The following is a 24,677-nucleotide window of genomic DNA, read 5'->3' as shown; positions in this document are numbered from 1 at the left end:
GACTTGGTTCTGTCTGTCCAGTGTTTTACGGATACAATGGTTTGCCCAGCTGTGCCTTCACCAAGCCATAGATCACCCAGGCCCTGTCCATTCACCTTACCATAAAATGTGTTGTCGGAAGCCCTGCTGAAAGATTCACTGCCTCTGGGACAATCTTGTGAGTTTCAGTAATCTTTCAAAAAAGAAAAAAATATATGAAGTGATGTTAGTATGACGTGGTTTGTTCTATATAACCTTTGCCTGCTTCTTGAGATTACCACTTCCTTTTCAAAGTGATTATAATCTAACTCTTTAATAATGCAGCTCAGCGTGTGCTGGGGATCAAAGTTACACTCAACAGTGCAAAGTTCCCCAAACTTACATGTTTCCCCTTTTGTCAACTCGGACAGTTGCCCATCACGAATCCTCTGGCATTCCCGAGATTCCCGAAAGATTACTGACAATCATTCTATGATAAAATCTACAATTTCTTTTAGTCCCCAGGGATGCAATTTGTGGAGACCTTAGCTTATTTAGAAAGCCCAGGTATTCATTTCCTAAAGAGCTTCACACCTAGGGCTGCAATTGCTTCTTCACAGAGTTTATACTGTTCCTTCCAGTTTGAAGATCATTCTGAGAGATAGAGATGATGGAAGCTAAGTAGGAGTTGTGTAATTCTGCTTTGTATCTGTCATCTGCTAGCATTACACCATCTGCCCCAAGCACAGGATCTGGCCCTTTCCTATTCTTCCTGCTCAGAATATACTTGCACAAAGCTCTTTTTGCTGTTCCTGAGCATTTTTTGCAAGTCTCAGCTCATTCTGAGTCCCAGCCTTGCTAACACTATGGCTACAAGCCTGTGACACTCTTTGCTTTTCTTCTCCGGTGATGTGCCCTGCTTAGTGCTTTTGTAAAGGCTCTTTGAAAACCTGAGAGTGCTGGAGGGCTTCCCCTGCTGGCTCAGGGTCTTCCCTTTGCTTCCTAGTCAGTATCACTGGAGACTGTATTGCCAGAATTTAATTTTGGAAATAATGTTGCTTTAATGCTTCTTCTGTCCTCTTATTCTTTGAAAACAAAACAACAAAACAAAACAAAACAAAACAGAACAACAACAACAACAGAATTCACAGCTGCAAATGAGGTCTGATTAGCAGCTAGTACAGTGCATTTAGGCCCATCATGGTAAAACAAAATCTGACAAATGATAAAAAGCGTTGCTTAATTTGCTTTAAATAAAAATGTGGAGGAACTGTTCTTTCTAGTTCATTGTGCAATGTGAAAAAAAGGGAGGGAGCAGAGATCCAAAAAAACAAGGACAATTAATATTGAGTAGCAACTACATTCTTTCATTTAATCTTCATGCCAATCCTGGAAGCACTGTCCTGAGACAGAGACGGAGAAAAATGAAGCTTAAGTGACTTGAAATAACTTTGTGAACAGTAGGTAGAACCAAGGGTCAAACTCAGGCAGTGTGATTGGACTTCTCGTGTGCTTTTTCCTGCATTACAGGTATAGGTAAGTGACCCACAAGACCAGTCCGCCCAGATGTGTTTTTTGGACCTTATGGCGTTTTTAAAAATTTTAAATGTATTGCCAACATTTATAACTTAGGAGATTTTATGTTTAATTCTAGAATCTCTTCAAAATTCTAGAATTTTGAAAATCTCTGGACTAACATTTCCCCCACAGAAACCATTGGCCAAGTGAAGCGGTGGCGATCTGCCCTCTCCAGGTTGCCATAATCCCCACCTTCCCCCTCATTTATATTCCCCACTTGGTCCTGTTAGATGTTTGAGTTTGCACTGCCCTAGGCTATGCTGTTACTCCATTGTTTTTCCTGGTTTCTGAGAGAAAGCCTTCTGCCATATGGAAAAGAAGGGAGCAAAGGTTATGAAAATCAAAGATATGTCTCTTGCACTCAATTCAGCTTTATTATTCCCCTGGAAAGGGCCTCCCAGAATCTTAAGAGGTTCCGAAAAAGAGGGTGCTTGTTTCACTCAGCCTGTCCCAGGATCCTCCATTCCCAATAATGGACTCCCTTTTGCACTGTGTTTCTTAAACCGCAGAGTCTAACAAGAACATCATTCAAGTTTTTAAAACCTGTGTGTATGGGCAAGACAGTCTGTTCATAAGACCTTCTAAATAGGACTCTTGGGCACGATCAGAATCTCTGGCTAAGCCTGCCTTCATGGTTGGAACTACTAACAGACCATTGAAAATATGCACGTCGTAGATCACAGAGTGGACAGAACCTAGGCTGAGGATCAGGAAACCTGTTTTTTCATCTTGGTTCTGCTATTAGAGGGATACGCACTGCATAGAACATCATAGAAACACAGACCTCAAGGGGTAAATCCAGAATAGGGGCTGGTAGTTAGAATGAAGAATATAGAGGGAATCTGAATATCATTTTGAAGGAAGAGATCCATTCATTCGGTCACTCTGTGAATACGTAGTTATTATGCACACACTACATGTCAGACACAATTTAGGCAATGAGAATTCAGAATTGAATGAGACAGACAAAAATCCCTGCCATTATGAAACTTACATTTCAGTAAGGAGAGATAGACAAGAGAAAAAAACAAGTAAGTAAATATCGTTGGCCACCTGCTAATAAGACTGTGGGAAAAATCAAGCAGGATAAGTGGGTTAGGAAGCCTTGAGGTTGGGGAGGGGGTTATTTAAATAGGGTAATCAAGGCTTCTTCATAGGGAAAGTGAAATTTCAAGACAGGCCTGAAGGAAGTAAAGAAGCAAGCCACTCGGGCTTTCAAGGAAAAGCATTCCAGGCAAAGGGAAGAGGAAGTGCATCGTCCCTGCGCTGGACTGTGCCCGGGATGTTTGAGGGTGAGCAGAGGCCAGCATGGCTGGAGCAGAGTATGCAAAAGAGAGAGCCGTTAGACGTGGGGTCTGACAGGTGACCAGCACCCACACAGTGGACGGACTTGCAGGACACTGTGTTGAGCCCTTTGATTTTTGCTCTGATTGTTCTGGAAGGCAGAGAAGTGACGTAATCAAACTTATTGTTGAACAGGGTCACTCTGAGAATTCTGTTGAGAATAGTGTGAGGACAGCTAGGTCAGAAGCAAGGAGAGCAGTTAGGAGGCTGTCACATGGTGGCTGGGCTAGGGAGTAGCCGAGGAAACAACAAAACATGGCTCTGTTCTGCACATAATTCGAAGGTAAAATGAACGGGATTTGCAGAGGCATCAAAAGAGAGAAGAGAGCACGTGCGAGAGGAAGCTCTAAGGGTGTAAGCCTGGGCAACCAGGCTGATGCCATTAACCGAGCTGGGAAAGGCTGTGGAAGGAGCAGGTTTGGCATCCAGACCAGGAGTTCAGTTTTTGGATATGTTCAGATACTGATTGAACATTCAAGTAGAGATTGTGAATAGGCAATTGGGCATGGGCATGTATCATTATAAATATGGGCATCAAAAGCATCTTGCTTGTATTTAAAACTCATAGAGGGAATGAGATCACCAAGGAAGAGAGTATAATTAGAAAAAAGAAGAGATCAGAGTACTGGGCTCTGGGCATTCTAACAGTACAAGGTGGGGACCTAAGATGGAATCAGCAAAGGAAACTGAAAAGGAGTATCCAGGAAGGCTGGAGGAAAACCTGAGGAGGGAGGCTTCTCAGAAGCCAAGTGAGGAAAATGTATTCCAGAAGAATGGTGACATCAACTGTGCCAAGTGCTACCTAAGGGATCCAGGATTATGAGGACGTAGAAATGACCATAGGATGCTGTGGTGCAGAGATGACTGGTGACCTTGATAAGAACAGTTTTGGTGGTGGTGGTTTGTGTGTCGGAAGAGAGTAGGAGGGGATGGGTGCTGTAAAGTCCTAATTAGAATGACTTCCACAGAAGATGTGGGAGAAGCGAGGGCTGAGATGGTGAGTACCAACAACTATTTAGAGGAGTTTTGTTGCTGTGTAGAGAAGGAGAGAAACTGGAGGAAGTGGGGTTAGGAGCAGTGTCGTGTGTGTGTGTGTGTGTGTGTGTGTGTGTGATGTGAGGGGAGCAGGTCTGAATGCTCATGGGGTAGATCCCCTGCAGAGAGGAGAGCTGATGATTCAGAAGAGAGGGGAAGATGCTATGGCAGTGGTAGGACCTGACGGGCAGAGGGAGAGGGTGGTCTTTGTCAGGAAAAGAGCTACCTCATCCATGGTAATGGTATAAAAGCGAGATACAGAGTGGCTGGTAAGTGGATCAACAGAAGCTGATAGCAATAGCTGGTCTTCTCACCAAGCCAAAAAGGGGGTGTCAGAGAGACAGGTCCAAAGGCCCATGGAGAGTTTGGTAAGGAGCGTATCTAACCCTCCTAGTAACTGAATCTGAAAGACACCAAGTGGTTGCATGCTTTAAATTGTAAGACAGGGCCAGGTGTAGGTGGCTCACACTTACAATCCCAGCATTCTGGGAGTCAGAGGAGGGAGGATCACTTGAACTTAGGAATTCAAGACCAGCCTGGTCAACATAGTGAGACTACACCTCTACAAAATATTTTTAAAATTAGCCAGGTGTTGTGGCGCATGCTTCTTGCGAGGCTGAGAGGAGAGGATTGCTTGACCCTGGGCGAGCTAAACTGCAGTGAGCTATGATTGAGCCACTGCACTCCAGCCTGCGTGACCAAGTAAGAACTTGTCTCAAAAATAAATAAATAAATAAATAAACCTGGGACAGAGGGCACCAGAGAGTCACAGTTAGGAGCAAAGACTGTGGGAGTTGCCATCAGAGCTGAGGGCTAAAATCATGAGACGGGGTGAGCCTACGGAGAACGAAGAGAGCACAGGCCAAGGAGTGAGCCCTACAGGACACCTACAGCCAGGGACTTAGGGAGGTAGGGAGGGAGAGAGGGAGAGAGAGAACAAAAATATCAGGGTGGAGCAGGAAGCAGCACAGGCAGAAATAGGGCATTGCTTTGTTAGTTCATAGCCCACTTTCTTCCCCAAAGAAGGAAGGCAGCAAAACCCACTGCCACGTGTGTACCTATGCAACTATCTTGCATGTTCTGCACATGTACCCCAAAACCTAAAATGCAATTAAAAAAAAAAAAGAAGTGAATACAACTGAGCCTGCAAGAAAGGACCAGATGTAGACAGTTTCCTGAAGCAAGGAGCTGTCAGCTGGGCCACCTGCCTCAGGGAGGCCTAGGAAGAGGGGAGGCTTGGAAATATCACCAGGTTTGGGAAGAAGAAGGTCACTGGCTTTTGAGAGAGCAGGTACAGGAGAGGACTTTGGGCAAATGCCCAACTACAGGGGCTTGGGATGAAATGAAAGGAAATGGAGACAGGAGGAGGGTGTTAGTTCATGCCTATCGAAATAGTGCTCTATGGGATGAAAGAAAATCATACAGAGGCGCTAAGGACAAGCACACAATCTTAAGGGAGTTCTAGGATGACATGAGAAGGACTCATGGAGTGGGCGAGATCACAGAGAGAAAGGGTTGAGAGACCCTGGAGGTGTTGGCGCACCCACGTGGTTTTCAGAGTGTCTGTCTAGGTTTTCCTTGTAGCTGGAAGCTTCACGTGGCAGGTGGAAGGACATCTCCAGACCTTTCATTTCTTCCATATCCTTTTGAAAGATTGTGTACAACAAGGGACAGGAAAGTGTGCTGTATTTTGTCCTAAAACCCCCTCAGAAGAGACGATCCGAAGCAGAACATGTAAATGGTGTCTTGTGTTACTTTCCTCATTTCCTTTCTTACTTACTCTCCCACGTGCCTCTTAGTCTGGATGCAACTGCGTGTCTCTGAGAGGTGTTCTAACAGGCTTCCAGTCACCAGAAGAAATCTCAGAGTCTCCTCTTGGCGCTGGTGACTTCAGGTCTGGACCCTGCAACATTTGGGGAATACTAGAGCATGACGCCCTGGCTCCTAAAACATCCAACTTACACCATCTGATAAAGGCCTAATGAACATTTGGAACCCCAAATTTTCACAGTAGAATAAAATGGCTTCAAGTACCTGCATGTCCCGTGTATTACATATTTATTCCTCTTATACTCTGAGAGAAAATGGTCTCTTAAGCCTTCAGAAATAAACTGTCAGTGAAAATTTTTACTCAGGATAGAATTTCTATCTTTCTTACTTTTTAAGGATATATATTTATTTATTAGTAAAAATGCTAATAGATTTATTAATAAAACATTAAAGTTCAGAAAGTAAAGTTTTTAAAAAATTGCCCCTCTAGTTAAGGCAAAAGTCATTTTCATGTAATAAAACGGATATTGCTGAGTACATGAAATATGCCAGCCGTGGGACCACATGCCTGACACGTAGCATCAGATTTAATCTTCAAACCAAATTTATGAGATATTTATTGTCCATATTTGATAGATACAGAAAGGGAAGCTCAGATATACAGACCCAAGATCAAGAGCTGATAAATGGCACAACCAGGATGCATTCCCAATCTGCTCTGTCAAACGCGTGTTTCTGTATATTTAGTGGCGCCGGATTCCGCGATACGGAGCATTTTTTCACATGGCTGCTTAATCCTGACAGCCATCATTGTGAGGCGGTTCCTGGAAACATAAAGATCTTTAGGAAGTCGTTTTCCTCCTGGGCTAATGACGCCTCAATGCCAGGGGAACTTGGACCCTTCTAAAACTCCTCGGCCTCACTGAGAACCTCTGTGGGTGGAGGGACGCTGGGGGTCAGTCTCCCGCCCCCGGGAGGCAGGATATGCAGGCAGCTCCTAGGCTTAGAAAGCGGGCCTGGGTCAGACTTCCGAGCCGAAGTCCTACCAGGTCCCTTACGAGAAGTGTGACCCTGGATAAGGGGTTAGGCTTCCCTGGGCCCAGCCATTCTCAGGCTGAAGGAGAGTATGGTCTCACCTCTGAGATGCCCAGCGTCTCCGCCTTGCAGGGAGCAGGCTCTCTTCCCCAGGGATGCAGCGAGAGAGGGAGGAGGAAACGAGATGACAAGGCAGAGCAGAAGAGGAGAAACTGGATGGGGAAGCCAAAGTCCAGGCAATGGGCTGGCTTGGGATTTATAACTGGACGGAGGCTGAGATGGGATGAGGGTCTGGGGCTCAGGCACAGCAGGGATAAGGGTGGCTTCAGAGGGACAGGATTTCCCAGGGCAAATGCTTTCTGCGACTCAAAGGGATGAGCTTAGCCAGGGCTCTTTGGAGAAAGGGGGAGATGTGGCTTAGGTGAAGGGGGAGATGTGGCTTAGATGTGGCTTCTGGATGACCGTTGATCAAGAGGGAGCTGAGGTGCAGGAGTGTAAGTCCCCAGGCCTGATGATGTGGGCAGCCCTGCAGGTGGCCAGTCAGTTTCTTCACACACTTTTGAGTTTTGCTTTCCTGTAAAGAGTTCCAGTGTTATCATTATGTTTAGCAGTTATAAACACTCCCATTTATTACAAGCTTACTGAGCACCAGCTTCACGTATATTTGCCTGGGAAATTTGTACTTATCACCCCCAACCAGGGCTTATGAAATCCCCGTGCAAACACTGCTTTTAAGTCTTGGACTGACTTGTTAGTTTCGGCTTTCATTATAACCTTACACGATTTGGCCTTTCAGCTCCTGACTTCCTTGGCGATTGAAGACTAGAGGTAGTGACCGCAAAGGAAGCTAGTGAGCCTCTTCTCGTGTGTGTGTGGAGGACTCTGGAATAGGAAGAAGGGCGTTTGTGAGTGCTGGGCTGGGTGTGCCCCCCAGGAACTAAGACCCTCACTTCGTCCTGCATTTCTCCTTTGGTATCAACCCCTGGCCACAGTGGATACACAAATCACTACTATATGTAGCTCCTGTTAGCCCATGTGAGATCTGTTGATTTGATTGCCTGCCCACTAAGACTGCATGTGACCTTTTTGTGAGGAAGGTCTATATATCTTTTATAAAACGCCACATCCCCAGTGTCCATGTTCCCAGCGGGGTTTGGTACATAGTAGATGCTCAGCAGCACATATTGAACAAAGGAATGACTTGTTGTCTCTGCTTTGTTTCTGACACACTTTGTGAGCTTGTGCACTGTTGATTTTTGGAAAGCCTTTATTTTTCCTGTGTTGCAATCTTATCACAAGTCTTTTCTCACAACCGTTTTACTATTAGGACAATGGTGTGATTCTAAGGTGTTCTGTTAACAAGACTTGTTGCAACTTATAATTTACTAGGAACCAGCATTTCACAAATGTTGGGGGTGCGGAGGCCAATCCTCCATTTCCACACACTCACATCTTTAAACAATCCATGTCTGCTGGGATGTATAACTGGTATGATATTGAACACACCAAAATAGTTTCTCTATTATTAAAAACTGTAACTATGCCACTTTTTAGATAAAATGTAAACCTGGCTCCAGCCCAGAGATTTAGGCTGTCTTGGCCAATACAGGGAAAGTCTGGTTAAGATAGGGTAGGGATCGATGAGTTCAATTAGTAATTTTATGTGTATTCTGCAACTTTTCTCAAATCCCTTATCTATGGTGACAGGGGAGGAAAGTGAGTTAGCTTAAACTTCATTATCAATTGTATAATAAAAGCCTTTTTTATTGCATTTTAGGTTTTGGGGTACATGTGAAGTACATGCAAGATAGTTGCATAGGTACACACGTGGCAGTGTGATTTGCTGCCTTGCTCCCATTCATCCACATCTGGCATTTCTCCCCATGCTATCTCTCCCCAACTCCCCACCTCCCGCTGTCCCTCCCTTATTCACCCCAACAGACCCCAGTGTGTAGTGCTCCCCTCCCTGTGTCCATGTGTTCTCATTGTTCAACACCTGCCTATGAGTGAGAATATGTGGCATTTCATTTTCTGTTCTTGTGTCAGTTTGCTGAGAATGATGGTCTCCAGGTTCATCCATGTCCCTACAAAGGACACAAACTCATCATTTTTGATGGCTGCATAGTATTCAAAAGTCTTTTCTTAAAATAAAGGTTTATCATATGTCTTAAAATGAAATGCTTTCCAGTATTAAACTACCTGAGCAATGGCTCACCTTTGTGTTATTCCTAAATTTAAAGAGAAACTACCATGTATTTCATAATTACCTAAATGCTCTGATCAGAAAGAATATATACATAATGGCTTCAAATTCATTCAGTATTTCTCCAGGTGCTTAATAGTAAGCACCCCCAGAACAGTACTCAATGGGAGAAAGGCAAGGAGCACTGGGAGGGAGGACCCCCCCACAAGACGTGCAAATCAATAACAATACAATTCAACAACATTTCCACACCCAGATGCTACAGGTTCCATTATTATTTAGTATCAGATGATCTGCACTGACTGCATTGGAAATTCAGAGAAAGGAGTGTGGCATGACATGGAGCAGTTAGGAAACACTTCCCAAAAGAGAATTGGTAAGTAAATAGGCTTCAAAGGAGCCTATATGACCGAGAGAGGAGGTGGGAGATATTCTACTTTAGGGAAGTAACCTTAGCAAAAGCACTGGGAGGAACATGCAGGTGCATAGACAGGAAGAGTGGCTGGGTCCATCCGCCTGGAGGGCAGCTTTGAACCTGGGAGGAGTAGGAGATAAAATTGGACTAAACTGTGGGGACCAAGAGTGTCGCACCCTGTGTGTCATACTAAGTTATCAGAATTCTAAGCCACAATGCATTTCAGAATAAAAAAGGGTAGGACACATTTTATTGAGGGGAAACTAGAAGCCAGGATAAATGAGAAAACTTAGTAGGAAAATGTCAGATGATTTGAGACATAGAACATAGGGCATTATACCTTGAAGGGACCTGCAACTTCATCTGATACCAATGCTTTCTTTCACAGATGGGGATATTTAGGCTAAAACAAAATCAAAACCTGCCCACACTCACTCAGCTAGTAAATGGCAAAGCGACAGCTAGAAACGAGTGTGGTATTCTTTTCACCCTTAATAAATTCAAATCTCCAGACTTAGACAAATCACATCCCAGGTTACTCAAAGAACTCCCAGAACCATTGTCAATAATCCTTGCAAAAGCATGGAGAGTAGGAGAACTGTTAACAGACAAGGGAAGGACAGAGTCGTCCCCATTTTCAAAAGAGGGAAGGGGCATATTATAAAAACTATAAGCCAGTCAGCTTGACAATTATCCCTGGCAGAATTCTAGAACAGAATTTTAAAAGGCTATTTACTCCACAAACATTATTATAATAATAGAAAGAAGGGGGAAATAACCCACAATTTCACCACTTTAACCCATCAACTGAACAGATTATTAAATAGACTCTTTGTAAGTCTTTAGAGAAGCATAGATCACTCACAGCTAACCCAAAACCTCAGAAACAAAACATGTCTTCATTTATTCCTTTTTTGATAAGGATATTAGATTGGTGGAAAGAAGAGGCATCAAAACCATACTTTCTTTCAGGATGGCCCTTGACAAGATCTATGATAATTACTTTGCCATAAGACATGAACTGGCTGATAGCTGGTGGGTACAGTGATGGCTAGGATAGGAATTACACCTACAGTGTGCTGGTTAGTTCACAGACTAGCCTGAAGGGAAACTACGGTGGTGGGTCATGGAGATTCTGTCTTTTACATTTGCCTGACAGTATTTTTTTTTCCTCTGCCTTAGAGGACATGCTTGTCAGACATTCCTATGACATGGAGAAGAAGGGATAGTTGATTTGAAGGATGATGGGTTAATACTAATAACAGTAACAACTGTTATTAGTTGTTACTGTTTGTAAGTTGAGAACTTACTTTGTGCCATGAATTGTGTTAAATATGCTTTTGCACAAAACTATCACATATAAATTGTACCACTGCATTAGAAAAGTGGCAATGTTATCTGCATTTTAGAGATGAGACAGTTGATGTTTTAAGAGATCAGTTGCCCAAGGTGACATCGCTTGTGAGGGAGGAAGACACTTTTGAATCCAGGTTTGTCTGGCACCAGAGCCTGAATGAAATGATTCTAAGTACTTTTGACAGCCCACAGCTATGAAGTGAAATTCTCATGGTATCACGGGACATAACGTCTGCATTTTAATTCTAGAAGTCAACCACATATGTAAGGGTGGGGTAGATTTTGCCACATCCACATTAGTGGCTTGGAAGTTTTAGTTTTAGCTTTAAAGGGAAAATGGTGTGATATGACTGTGCAGAAAAACTAACCAAATTTCAGCTGCATTCATAGAAGTGTAGTGCTTAAATCCAGGCAACTAACTAACCAAATTTCAGCTGCATCCATAGAAGTGTAGTGCTTAACTCCAGGCAACTAACTAACCAAATTTCAGCTGCATCCATAGAAGTGTAGTGCTTAAATCCAGGCAACTAACTAACCAAATTTCAGCTGCATCCATAGAAGTGTAGTGCTTAAATCCAGGCAACTAACTAACCAAATTTCAGCTGCATCCATAGAAGTGTAGTGCTTAACTCCAGGCAACTAACTAACCAAATTTCAGCTGCATCCATAGAAGTGTAGTGCTTAAATCCAGGCAACTAACTAACCAAATTTCAGCTGCATCCATAGAAGTGTAGTGCTTAAATCCAGGCAACTAACTAACCAAGTTTCAGCTGCATTCATAGAAGTGTAGTGCTTAAATCCAGGCAACTAACAGAGGCCCGCTGGCTGTGAGCTCAGAACACATTTTCAGATGAATCAAAGAAAGGTATCCAGGATAGGTCTAGACACCATGCCATATGAAAAATTACTGAAGAAACTGATGCTGTTTTTGACCGAGAAGGCCTAAGTCACCACATATGTAAGGAGCAGTCCTATTACCAAGGAAGTTTATACTGCATTCCTGTAAAAGGAAAAATGGAGATATATGAGCACAAATGACAGAGAGCCATGCTTTGGCTTTATCTACAGAAGACTACTCTAACCTTAGCACTGTCTAGAAATAGAATGGGCTGCTTCTTCTGAGTGGTCAGCTTGCTATTACTACAAGATTCTAAACCGACTGGTCAACCACTTGTCCATGTGCAGGAGATTGCTGTGGGAGTTGGGAGGAAGACAGATAATAAGTTCCCTTCCCAATCCAAAATTCTCACTTTGGAAGACGAGGCGGTGGATCGCTTGAGCCCAGGAGATTGAGACCAGCCTGAGCAACATGATGAAACCCCATCTGTACAAAATATAAAAAATTAGCTGGGCACGGTGATGCATGTCTATAGTCCTAGCTACTTGGGAGGCTAAGCCTGAGTCCAAACATTGAGGCTGTAGTGAGCCATGCCCTGCACTCCAGCCTGAATGATACAACCAAACCCTGTCTCAAGAAAAACAAAAAAAACAAAAAACAAAACAAAACAAAAAAACCCACAAAAATTCTAAGACTCAACTTAGGTGTTAGCTTAACAGAACTTGGTTGGTGGTTATAGTTCAAATTGTAAATTATTCCTCAAATGCTTCATCAGGTAATTCTCAAATAAATGCAAACAAAACAATCTGCTCTATTATGAAGTAGAGGAGCTAATTTAATTTTGAACTAGGCCTGGCATGGTGGCTTACACCTGTAATCCCAGCACTTTGGGAGGCCAGGAGTTCGAGACCGGCCTGGGTAACATAGTGAGACCCCCTGTCTCTAAGAAAAACAAAAAAGATAATTTTAAGGCACCTGAATTTGTATCAGAATTATTCAACTGGCAAAGACCCATCCCATATCAGAATAAGAATTTAAGACATCACTTTTGATGATAGTGCTCAGCTAAGCCCCCTGACCACTCATCTGTGGTTTCAACCCTACATAGTTAAGGGGTTTAGAGTTCTTTTTAAATACTTTATTCTTAAGGATACGTTGTACTGCTTTCATTCAGTCCTGACCCTTTGCTTGATTTAGGGTAAAGCACCACAATTAGATTATTTCTACCCCAGAAAGCTATTCTAAAATGTGCTTGACAAAAGCTGGTCTTGTCCAGAAACAAAATAGTCATCTGGCTTATTAAAACTTTTGTGCTCATGGATTGTTTTGTTTTAATCAGCAATGTTCTTTCCTGTGTGCCAGCGCCATCTTGTGTTAGAAATGAGCATATTTTCCAATCAGGGTGGACAAAAAACCATTTTGGACCATCTGTGAGGGACCACTACTCCTTTCTGCACCCTAGAATATCTGGATTGTAAGAAAACCCGTGGGTCAAATATTTAATCCTCCTATATCAACTAGACAAGCCTTCCTCAAGATCCCTGCCAGCAGTAGAGATTTTTAGTCTAGTCCCCAGAGTAAATGTAAATCCAGGACGCTAGGGCCGATAGAAATTATTCTATAACAAATGATAATGAAACAGTTGAATGAGAGAGAGCGCAAGCAGTTTTTCCTTTTTATTTCCTTTTACTTTCACTTTCTTAGATCTCCTGGTATGTTCAGAAAAGCAAAGACATGTGACTGGAGACCTACAGAAATGCTCGCTGTTGCCTCAGGGAGCAGGAGTGGATATGAAGTGATGACATAAGAAAACGCATGAACACCCTACAACACAGGGTAGAAGTTGATTTTTTTCAGAGCAATGCTTTTCAATAAGCGGTTGCCAGGCAGATCTTGTTCAACCCTATGCCATGATAAGACGTGTCTTAAAATCATTCCATATTGAATTCACTGGGCTTTGAAGAGAAGGATATTATATTTTTCTTCCAATTTTATGATTATTTAAGATTTGGGTTAATGTTAAGAATCTTGTATCAAATAAAAAGACTGTAAGTGTGTTGAAAGCATTATCGCAAACCCCGAATGTAGATGAAGCGTTTTGGATGGGATCATGGCTAACATCCCTTCCTACCCTGAGAGTTTGGTTTCTTAGTCTGTGATTTGGGGCTACCTCGAAGATCAACAGGGAGTGCCTTTGTGTCAAAGTGTCCTGGCCCAAACGGCCCAGGGGTTGGAAGGGTAAGGGCCTCCTGGTCATTTAGCTTCACAGTTGATTCAAAGCAAGGGATTGGAACCAGATTTCTGATCATTCATTACTCTGAGTTCCTTCTTGCCACTTGTGTCCTGAGGATGGCTTGTAAATTCACTTTATAGTCTCCCTCAGTAGATGAAAACTTTCACAAAGACAGGGACTGTAATCTTTTGTTTCCTATATCTCTGGGCATCTTGGTGCTGATCAATCTGAGCCCAGCATCTGATTTGTCTCAGTATGACACCAAATCATGGACTTGGAGAGAGGGCGGCAACCTTGGACATCACTTGGTTCAATCATCTCATTTTTAGATGAGAAACTGAGGCCCCAAAATGGGATGTGTTATGCACAATATCACATGGTTTAGTGGGACTGAGCTTGGATCAGTCCAGGAGTCTCCTGTTTTAGCCACTAACAATGTATCTCAATCTCTCTCTCTCTCAACGACAGCAGAGGACATACACCGTTCCCACTCCGGCTTAAAGCAGCTAACCACACACAAGAACCTGCTTCAAACCTGGAAGGTGGAGGCTGTAGTGAGCTGAGATCATGCTATTGCACTCCAGCCTGGGCAACAGAAGGAGACTCTGTCTCAAAAGTTAAAAACAAAAAGCCCCATGTAAGTGAATATTGCCTTCTACTTCATAATATACACATTTGCTTTAACATTAAAAATGATGTTAGATTTTTTTTTCTAATAAGGAAAATTGGTACCGAAGATCTAGTGGGAAAGTCATTTATTTTCCTTGGCACACTGCTGTAATCCCTGGAGTCAAAACAAAGTTGTAATGTGGGGTGGAGTGCATGGGGTTCTGGAATGGTGATCGTCTTTCTGAGTATGGTTCTGTGCCCCCTGAAGGTATGTGAGGGAGGATGGAAGTCAGGCAGGGGGATCAACACAGGAGGTGAAAGCCAAAGATCCTGTCATTTAAAAAAAAATTACTTGTTGTAACAGCTTTGTTGAGGTGTAATTCACATATAACTTATCTATTTAAAGTTCAATGGTTTTACAATTCAGTGGTTTTCAGTATAAAAGTACTGTGTCTTGGGAAAACAGGACAGAGAGCGTGAGAAGCTGGAGCTAGCGATGGTTGTGTTAAAACATACCCCGCCACACAGTGCCTTTTGGAGTAGAAGAAAAAGTGACACCTAGCTTTTAACTCAATGTGTGCTCTGTTTTGTCTCTTAGTGATTCATAGGGCATTATTAAAACAGATAAGTACCACCTCTACTCCCTCAGAAACTGAATGGAAGCTCTCTATCCATAGACATTTGCTTTATTTGCTGGGCAAAAACAATGGACTGCAGGGATAAACTAGTAGGAAAGAACTGCTCCTGAATTGGTAGGGGAAAGAAACAAAGGGCCAGGAAAGGTCAGGAATGATAAAGCAGTGAGCTACATTTTCTTTTTAAGGGAAACATAAATTTACCCTAGGAGTACACTTGAATCCAAGCAAGGCTGAGTAATCAGAACTCGTATCAAAAATAGATGGCTTAAAACCACGTTGAGAGACTACATGAGGCAGCAACCGGGAGCGTGGGCTCCGGAGCCAGGCACCAAGGCTCCCGTCTTTGGCCTTGGATGAGTTAGCTGATCTCTTTGTGTCTCAGTTCCCTCACAGGTAAAATGAGAGTAGTAAGAGTAGCTACTTCCGTGGGGTGCTTGTGCAAATTATATTTGTTAACAGAGCTTATAACAGCACATACTAACTGCCACAGTGTCACTCATAACACTGCTTACCTGATGTATTTGTTAATTATTATACCACACCCTGTTCAACCTGCGTATCATCCCCCCCACTCTGTTTCCCAAACACACACAGACACACAGAATTTCTCTCTCTCTCATACACACACACCCTCACTCTTCCTTATCACATCAGGCATAGTGCTGCTTGGAAAGCTTGTACCAGCTGCTCCCTCTGCATGGAATGCCTTTTGTCTAGGTATCTATCACTCTTACTTCCTTACCTCCTCCACGTTTTTCCTTAAATGTTCTCTTCTCAATGAGGGCCATCCTGAGTACTCCCAATATTCCTTGCCCCAATCGATGTTTTTTTCTATAGTTCTTATCACCTTAGAACACACTATACAAAGTACTTATTTATTATCAATTATCGTCTATTTCCACACGTCCCTACCCCAAGGCCTGCCCACCCACTAGCATGTAAATCCCGTAAAGGCAAAGGCTTTTTAAAACCCATTTTATTCACTTATCTATTCAAGAGACTGCCGACAGTGCCTGGAACATGGAGGGTGCTTGCTAAATATTTATTGAATGAAGAATTGAAGGCTAATTCATATTAGATCATCTGTTGTAATTTCTTTACACCCCAGGCGTGCTCATTACAAACAGGCTAAACCCCAACATGCCTGGAGTGACCTGAGTCAAGCAGTACACCTGGCTGCCCTTTTCACCACCCGAGGCTTCTGCTTACCTCACTCTCCCCTAATTTCAAAAATGATTTCTTATGGAAGTCTTTGCCTGCTTTCTGCTCTGAACCTCAAAGCTTCTCACGCTCTTTTCTAAGTCATTTCTGTTGTCCCTTTCCGGATCATTCCCATTAAGCCCTTTTTTTACAATGTGATGACCAAAACCCTAATGTGGCATTCCTGGAAGGAAAGCCCCAGCCAGGAATGTCACAGCTCCAGAGTCTTTTCAGAATTCTCCATCCTCTAATTAGGATGGCCACACATCTCAGCTGCTGCTTTTGACTGCCGCTGTGAGCTGAATGCTGATGCCCATCATTGTGCGTAGATAATTTCCCTGAGCGGCTAAAACTAATAATCAGTGGTATGCTAAATAGAGCCTTTCCATTTAGCGTGGGTGAGTTATTTAGCACTTCATTTTTTTAATTCCTTGTCATGTTTCCTAATTAGGAAGATTTGTGAGATTCATTTTGATTTTTTGAAAAATTCCTTTCCAGAAATGCTTATCTCGGCTTCGGTGAATGTTTCATCTGCTTGTTTCACCTCTTAATTCCTGCTGGGGTTGTTAACGTGTCAGACTTCAACAGCAGGGCTGATTCTGGGGCTCCCTCATTGTTGGCTCTTTTTCAGATGGAGGCTGGGTCTTTATATTCAAGGCGGATGGGCACAAATGCAGCTTTTTCTCCCCTTCCTCCCTCACCCTCTCCTGGCCCCCTTGGCTTTCCTTTTGCGCCTTCCTCCCATTTCCCACTTCTTTCTGTCTAATTCAGCCCGTCTCCCATATCTGTTTCTAGAGCTCCCCCAATTCTGGTTGCAAATGTGGACTTTATGAATAAAAACAGTTGTGATAATAACACTAAAATGATAGATAATACTGTATCCTGTATGTCACCACTTACTTCGTTCTCTTTCCTCCTTCTATTGTGTTAGAGGAGATTGATTTTTTTTTCTCATGAATTCACCTTGCTGCTCTCTTCATCCATCTACCTGTTTTCTCCATCTGATGATTTCCATTTCCCCTTGGGAATTTCCTCTCAACTCTCTCAGCATTTGAAAATCTAAAAAACTTCATGGGGTTCCAGGGAGGGCTAGCATGGCTTAAGACATTAAGCCATGTAGAAAATATGAAAGATAAAGTAAAATGTTTAGTCTTTTTGAGAACACTAGTGACTGTGATCACTATGCATCGTTTCTACGGCAGTGGCTCTTTGCCTGGAACTATGATGCAAACTATGATGATACATACCCTGCATTAGGCTACATACCAGGGGGAAATTGCAGGCGTTGCAGGCAGAGAGTACAGTCATCTCTTGATATCCATGGGGAGTTGGTTCCAGAACTCTCCTTGGATTCCAAAACCCTGGGGTGCTCAAGTCCCTGATATACAATGATGCCTATAACCTACACATATTTGCATATAACCTACATGTATCTTCCTGTGTATGTTAAATTATCTCTAATTACTTGTGATACCTAACAACAGTACAAATGCTACGTAAATAGTTGTTATACTGTGTTGTTCAGGGAATAATGACAAGGAAAAAAAGTCTGTCCATGCTTGGTATAGACACAACCATCTGTTTTTCCTCAATATTTCTGCTCCGTGGTTGACCACATGTGTGACTGTGGAACCCATGGATATGGAGAACCAGCTGCGCAGTGGTATTTGCCCATCCCCAATTTTACTCCCCGTGATTTCAGTTTTCTGCTGTCAACCATCACCTCAAAATATTAAATATAAGATTCCAGAGATAAATAATTATGTTTAAAATCGCATGCCATTCTGAGCAGCATAATGAAATCTCACGCCATTCCCTTCCTGTTTTCCCCAAGATGTGAATCCTCCCATCAGTATAGCCATGCTGTCTGCGGGCACATCTTCTTTTATTGCGCTTTGCTTTATCCTGCTTCACCGACGTTGCCTTTTTTTTTTTTTTTCAAATTGAAGGTTTGTGGCGCCCTGCTCAAGCAAGTCCATCAGTTCCGATTTTCTACCAGCATGTGCTATCATTATGTCTCTGTGTCACATTTGGTAATTCTCACAATAATCCAGACATTTTATTATTATTATTATTATTTTACCAATACAAAAATTCATTTTATTTTATTTATTAATATTATGTTTTTTTTTGAGATGGAGTTTTACTCTTGTCACTCAGGCTGGAGTACAATGGCTGATCTTGGCTCACTGCAACCTTCATCTCCCAGTTTCAAGCAATTCTCCCACTTCAGGCTCCTGAGTAGCTGGGATGACAGGCATGCATCCCACCACACCCAGACAACCTTCGTATCTTTAGTGGGGACAGGTTTCGTCATGCTGCCCAGGATGGTCTCATACTCCTGACCTCAGGAGATCCGCTCACCTTGGCTCCCAAAGTGCTGGGACTATAGGCATGAGCCACCGCAACTGCATTTATCATTTCTAAAAACCTTAGGGCCCTTAAGAATTATGTTAAATCTACTCTGCCTGTGTTCTAGAAATGGAACAACAAAGCCCAATGACAGCACCTCTGTTTACAGCATGGTTTACGGAATAATTTTAGCCCATTATTGAGACCTACTCTTCAGAAAAAAAGATTTCTTTCAAAATATTATTGCTCATGGACAATGTGCCTGGTTACCCAAGAGTTCAGATAGGGATGTAAAAGGAAATTAATGTTGTTTTAATGCCTGCTAACATGCCATCCATTCTGTAGCTCATAGATCAAGGAGTTATTTTGACTGTCAAGTCTAATTACTTAAGGAATACATTTTGTAAAGGTATAGCTTCCATATATAGTGATTCCTCTTATGGATTTAAATAATTTGAAAACCTTTTATATACAATTCACCATTGTAAATAATATTAAGAACATTCATGATTCATGGGAGAAGATTAAAATATCAACATTAACAGGAGTTTGAAAGAAGTTGATTCCAGCCCTTATGGATGACTTTGAGGGATTGAAGACTTCAATAGAGGGAGGTCACTACAGATGTAATAGAAATAGCAAGAGAACTAGAATTACAAGTGGACCCGGAAGATGTGACTGAATTGCAGTAATCTCATGATGAAACTTGAACCAATAAGGAGTTGCTTCTTATGGATGGGCAAAGAAAGTTTCTTGAGATAGAATCTACTTCTGGTGAGGATGCTGTGAACGTTGTTGAAATGTCAGCAAAGGACTGAGAATAGTCCCCAAACTTAGCTGATAAAGCAGCAACAGGGTTTGAGAAGAGAGGATTGAGTCCAATTTTGAAAGATGTTCTACAGCGAGTAAAATGCTATCAAATCACATCACACGCTACAGAGCGGTCTTTCATGAAAGATGAGTCAGTCGATTATGGCAAACTGCTATTATTATTTTAGGAAACTACTATAGCCACCCAGCCTTCAGCAACCACCATCCTGATCAATCAACATTAAGGCAAGAAGGATTGTCACTTGCTGAAGACTCAGATGATTGTTATTTTGTTTTGTTCTGTTTTGAGATGGAGTCTTGCTCAGTCGCCCAGACTGGAGTGCAGTGGCATGATCTTGGCTCACTGCAACCTCTGCCTCCCAGGTTCAAGTGATTCTTGTGCCTCGGCCTCCCAAGTAGCTGAGATTACAGACACCCACCACCACGCCTGGCTAATTTTTGTATTTTTAGTAGAGATGGGGTTTCACCATGTTGGCCAGGCTTGAACTCATGACCTCAGTGATCTGCCCACCTTGGCCTCCCAAAGTGCTGGGATTATAGGCATGAGGCACCATGCCCAGCTGATTGTTAGCGTTTTTTAGCAATAAAGTATTTTTAAGTTAAGATATGTGCATTTTTATAGACATAATGCTATTTATTGTACACTTACTGGGCTGCAGTATAGTATAAGCATAAGATTTATATGCATTTGGAAAGCAAAACATTTGTATGACTTGGTTTGTAATATTTTGTTTATTGTAATAGTCTGGAAGTGGACTGGAAATACCTTTGAGCTATGCCTGTATGTTACCTGCCCATTAGTTACTTGGTAGCTGTCTTGGTTATCAGATTGAAAAAAACAGTGTATTCTGAGTTGGTTACTTTCTGTGGCTTCATGCAGCTACTAGAGGTCTTGGAATGTATTCCCTGCAGATAAGGGGAAACTGCTGTAATCTGCTAAAACCCATGAGAGTTTGGGCTACAATGATGGAGCTCACTCTGGAGAAAATTATGGGTGAGATTGGTAAGGTTGTTTTCTGTGAGGATATTTTAGAAAATCCTAGATCTTATGTTGCCTCAGCAAAATAAGAGGTGTCTCATTAGGTATAAGCCCAAATACCTAAAAGGGCCTAGGGAGGTAATTTAAATGAGACTGACAGCCTATTCCCAGTCCAAAGGACTCAACATGGCTGCAGCCCGTTGCTGACATATGGGAATACAGTGTGAAAGCAAACCTGGAGGTCCGTATTATTAAATTTGAAATTTCCTGGTTTTAGAATAGTGGCCATTTATTAAAAAAATTTTAAATACTTTGTGTGTGCTAAATAATCATTAAGGGCCATTCTAATACATGCTGTTTAACTCAGTGGTCCTAAAGCAGTAAAATTAAGAAAAAAAATCACTAAAATTTATATAGCTGTTTTCACTTCCCTTCATGTTACTTTGGGGTAGATCAGTATATATATATATATATATATATTTTTTTTTTTTGAGACGGACTTTCGCTCTTGTTGCCCAGGCTGGAGTGCAATGGCGCGATCTCGGCTCACCACAACCTCCGCCTCCTGGGTTCAGGCAATTCTCCTGCCTCAGCCTCCCGAGTAGCTAGGATTACAGGCACGCGCCACCATGCCCAGCTATTTTTTTGTATTTTTAGTAGAGACGGGGTTTCATCAGGTTGACCAAGATGGTCTCGATCTTTTGACCTTGTGATCCACCTGCCTCAGCCTCCCAAGATCAGTATATTTTAAGGAACTGTTCACCCAGTATGTACTCAAACCAGTTGTTTCCATCCCACTCTCCTAGCTCAGGCAACACCACATCTTCATAAAAACAAAGGATAGCTCCAACTTCACAAAAGATTGAGAACCTGGCCCTAACCTTTCTAGTTAAACCTGCTTTATAAAAATTCACTCCCAAGTTCAAGGAAGAGCTAATCCCTCAAACACTTAAAATGCTACTGTTCAGTCCTCAAAGCTAGCATTACTCTGATACCAAAACTTGTTAAGACAAGCACAAAAATCAGTAACAATGGACCAATTTTATTGGTTATAAATACATTTTAATCCTAAATAAAAGATTAACAAATAGAACCCAGCATGGGTTTCATTTGATAAAAAAAATAAGAGAACGTGATAAAGCAGAGTTTATTTCAGAAATGTAAGAATGGGTTGAACACTAGGAAATCTATTAGCATAATTCATTAAATAAAAGAGTCAGAGTGAAAAACAAATATAGCGATAGAGGCTAAGAACAGTTGGTAAAATTTTGCACTCTTTCCTGATTCATAGCATGTAGTAAAATAGGATAGAAGAAAATTTCTTTAAAAATGATAGGGTATTTTAAGAATACCAACTAGTGGGTGTGGTGACTCACACCTGTAATCCTAGCACTTTGGGAGGCCGAGGCGGGCAAATCACCTGAGATTAGGAGTTCGAGACCAGCCTGGCCAACATGGTAAAATTGGTCTCTACTAAAAATGCAGAATTAGCTGGGCATGGTGGTGCATTCCTGCAGTCCCAGCTACCTGGGAGGCTGAGGCAGGAGAATCACTTGAACCCAGGAGGCAGAGGTGGCAGTAAGCTGAAATTGCACCACTGCACTTCAGCCTGGGTTACAAAGTGAGACTCTGTCTCAAAAAAAAAAAAAAAAAAAATACCAACTAGCACCAATGGGCACATGCTTGCCTTACTGCATTAAAGCTGGATATTCTTTATCTTGTCCTGTAGTCTTAAACATTTTTCTGAGGTTTTGACCAATGCAATAGGAAGAAAGAAATGCATTATTTGTAGGTGATAATGATTGTCTATGTACGAATTCGGAGAGATGAGTTGTTAAGCCATTAGAACTAATAAGACATTTTTTCACAGGGTGGTAGAATACAAGGCAAATAAACAAAAATCAATAGCTTTCCTAAATTATAGCAATGAGAAATATCCCATTCACAAAAAAAACTGTAAAATATCTAGGAACAAACTTCCCAAGGATTATGCAAATCTCTGTGAAAACATTTTTTTTTACAGATTCTGATGCAGATCTGAAATTTTTAAAAAAGCATATCTAAAGATATAGAAGAGAAATATTTCTGAATGGGAAGCCTCATGATATTGAAAATTGTGAAAAAGAAGAAAATTAGGAGAGAGGTTCCTTTATGAAAAGGCAAATATGTAAAGATGTAATGATTATAACTGTGGCATAGCATAGGAATAAGCAGATAATTAATAGATGAGAATGTTCAGAAACAGATATATCGTGTATATATACATATGTGTATGTAAATGCAAATTTAGATTGTAATTAACAGTGGCACTTCAAAGTAACGAGGAAAGAATGGATTATTCAATAAATGACAATGGAGCAACTGGTTAACCGTTTGGCAAAAATAATCTCCTATTCAACAATTTTATTTCCAAGAATTAATTCCAAGGAACTAAATGGACAAATGTGAAGAAATGCCTGTTGAAGCATTTTTTTTGGAATAGTGAAAAATAGAAAACCACTTACATGTCTATGCAGATTATTTCAAATGTGTGTGTTTGTGTGTACATAGCATACACAGAAATTATGGAATGCCCAGGCACCAGATGGCTCACACTTGTAATCCCAGCACTTTGGGAGGCCGAGGCAGCGGATCACCGGGAGTCAGGAGTTTGAGACCAGCCTGGCCAACATGGTGAAAACCTGTCTCCACAAAAATTACAGAAATTAGGTGGACCTGGTTGCGGGTGCCTGTAATCCCAGCTACTCAAGAGGCTGAGGCAGGGGAATCACTTGAACCTGGGAGGCGGAGGTTGCGGTGAGCCGAGATCATGCCACTGCACACCAGCCTGGGTGACAGGGCCAGACTTCATCTAAATTTAAGTAAATAAATAAAATGATGAAATAGATTTATACTTAATGGAATGGAAGGATATCCACATCATCTTTAAGGTGAAAAAGAAAATCAGGTTCTAAATCTATAGGTATTCTTTGATCACATTTCTTTTTTTAATGTGTAGAGGCATAGAAAAGTCCAGAAGGATCTATAACAAGCTATTTTATTTTCATTTCCTGTGGGGTAGATCCTTTGTGGCATGGAATATTATTTCACTCTGTTAGATCTCTTTACATCAGTAGAAATATATCCTCATGGTTTTAGCTTAAACTTCTGGAGGGAGTTTTCCTGACACTCTACCCTAGGTAAAAATGCTCGCATAGAGCTCTACTCACCGTATTACTTATAAATCATATTGCATTTTTTAACTTTCCTACATTACTTATTTTTTGCTTTCTTTTCTAGATTATACAATTCGCGAGGGTAGCGACCGTATCTGAAGGTTTTTTTGTGAGCAAATAACTGTCACTTATTGAACTGTGTGTGCCAAATACTGTGTTAAATGCTTTCAATAATCTCAGTACACCCTTAGGGAGATACTGTTATTACTACCATCTCCATTTCAAGAATAAAGATATTTAAAGATTCTGAAGTTTCTCCCAAATGCCATTGGCAGGCCTGTGTGACTCTTGGCCGCTACACGTCAGCAATAAAAATTGGTTAATAGGAAAGAAATACAGCTAGCTATAGCTTGAGGATCACTGGGTGGTATAGCTGAACCAGAAACCCTTTAAACTCCGGGCTGGGCGCGGTGGCTCAAGCCTGTAATCCCGGCACTTTGGGAGGCTGAGGCGGGTGGATCACGAGGTCCATAGATCGAGACCATCCTGGTCAACATGGTGAAACCCCGTCTCTACTAAAAATACAAAAAATTAGCTGGGCATGGTGGCGCGTGCCTGTAATCCCAGCTACGCAGGAGGCTGAGGCAGGAGAATTGCCTGAACCCAGGAGGCGGAGGTTGCGGTGAGCCGAGATCGCGCCATTGCACTCCAGCCTGGGTAACAAGAGCGAAACTCCATCTCAAAAAAAAAAAAAAAAAGAAAAGAAACACTTTAAACTGCTTCATAAGCCAGTTACTCGTAAGCCCCGCCCACGACGATAAGCCTACGGAAAAACGCGTAGGGGCGGGGCGAGCCTGTGGGAGTGGGGCGGGGACAGCTCTGATTGGCCAGCGTCGGGCGGAAGTCGGGAGGTTGGGTGGTCCGAAGACAGTGGCTTGTGACGGGGCGGGGGAGAAGGAAGGCTTTCGTAAAGGTTGCTTCTCCGTCCCTTCGCTCCCTGGGACCCGCGGAAGAAAAAAATCCAACACTTAGGGCCCGCGCGTAGTCCCTTCCCACAGGCTCTCTCCGCTTGATTTTGTCACCGTTATGTGGGAAGCGAATCCAGTGAGTAGTCGAGCGGGACGGGGCGGGCCCAGTGGGCGGGGTTG

General features: G+C 42.2%; 1 protein-coding gene across 3 annotated transcripts in view; it reads left to right on the top strand.

Moving 5' to 3' along the window:
* Nucleotides 1–24,458: 24,458 nt before the first annotated feature.
* The window catches only part of PARP11 (poly(ADP-ribose) polymerase family member 11), a 48,184-nt gene continuing 47,965 nt past the window's right edge, over nt 24,459–24,677 (top strand). For all 3 annotated transcript variants that reach the window (XM_009003438.5, XM_009003434.5, XM_035258395.3), the window contains exon 1: nt 24,459–24,633. Coding sequence is in view for 1 of the 3 variants with exons in the window: in XM_009003434.5 (XP_009001682.1) it covers nt 24,616–24,633 (18 nt within the window). In the remaining 2 variants the exon portion in view is untranslated. The remainder of the gene's footprint in view (nt 24,634–24,677) is intronic.

The sequence above is a fragment of the Callithrix jacchus genome, chromosome 9 (assembly GCF_049354715.1).
Source record: "Callithrix jacchus isolate 240 chromosome 9, calJac240_pri, whole genome shotgun sequence".
Lineage (NCBI taxonomy): Eukaryota > Metazoa > Chordata > Mammalia > Primates > Cebidae > Callithrix > Callithrix jacchus.
The sequence above is the reverse complement of the archived record's forward strand: the minus strand, read 5'-3'. Positions and strand labels throughout refer to the sequence as shown.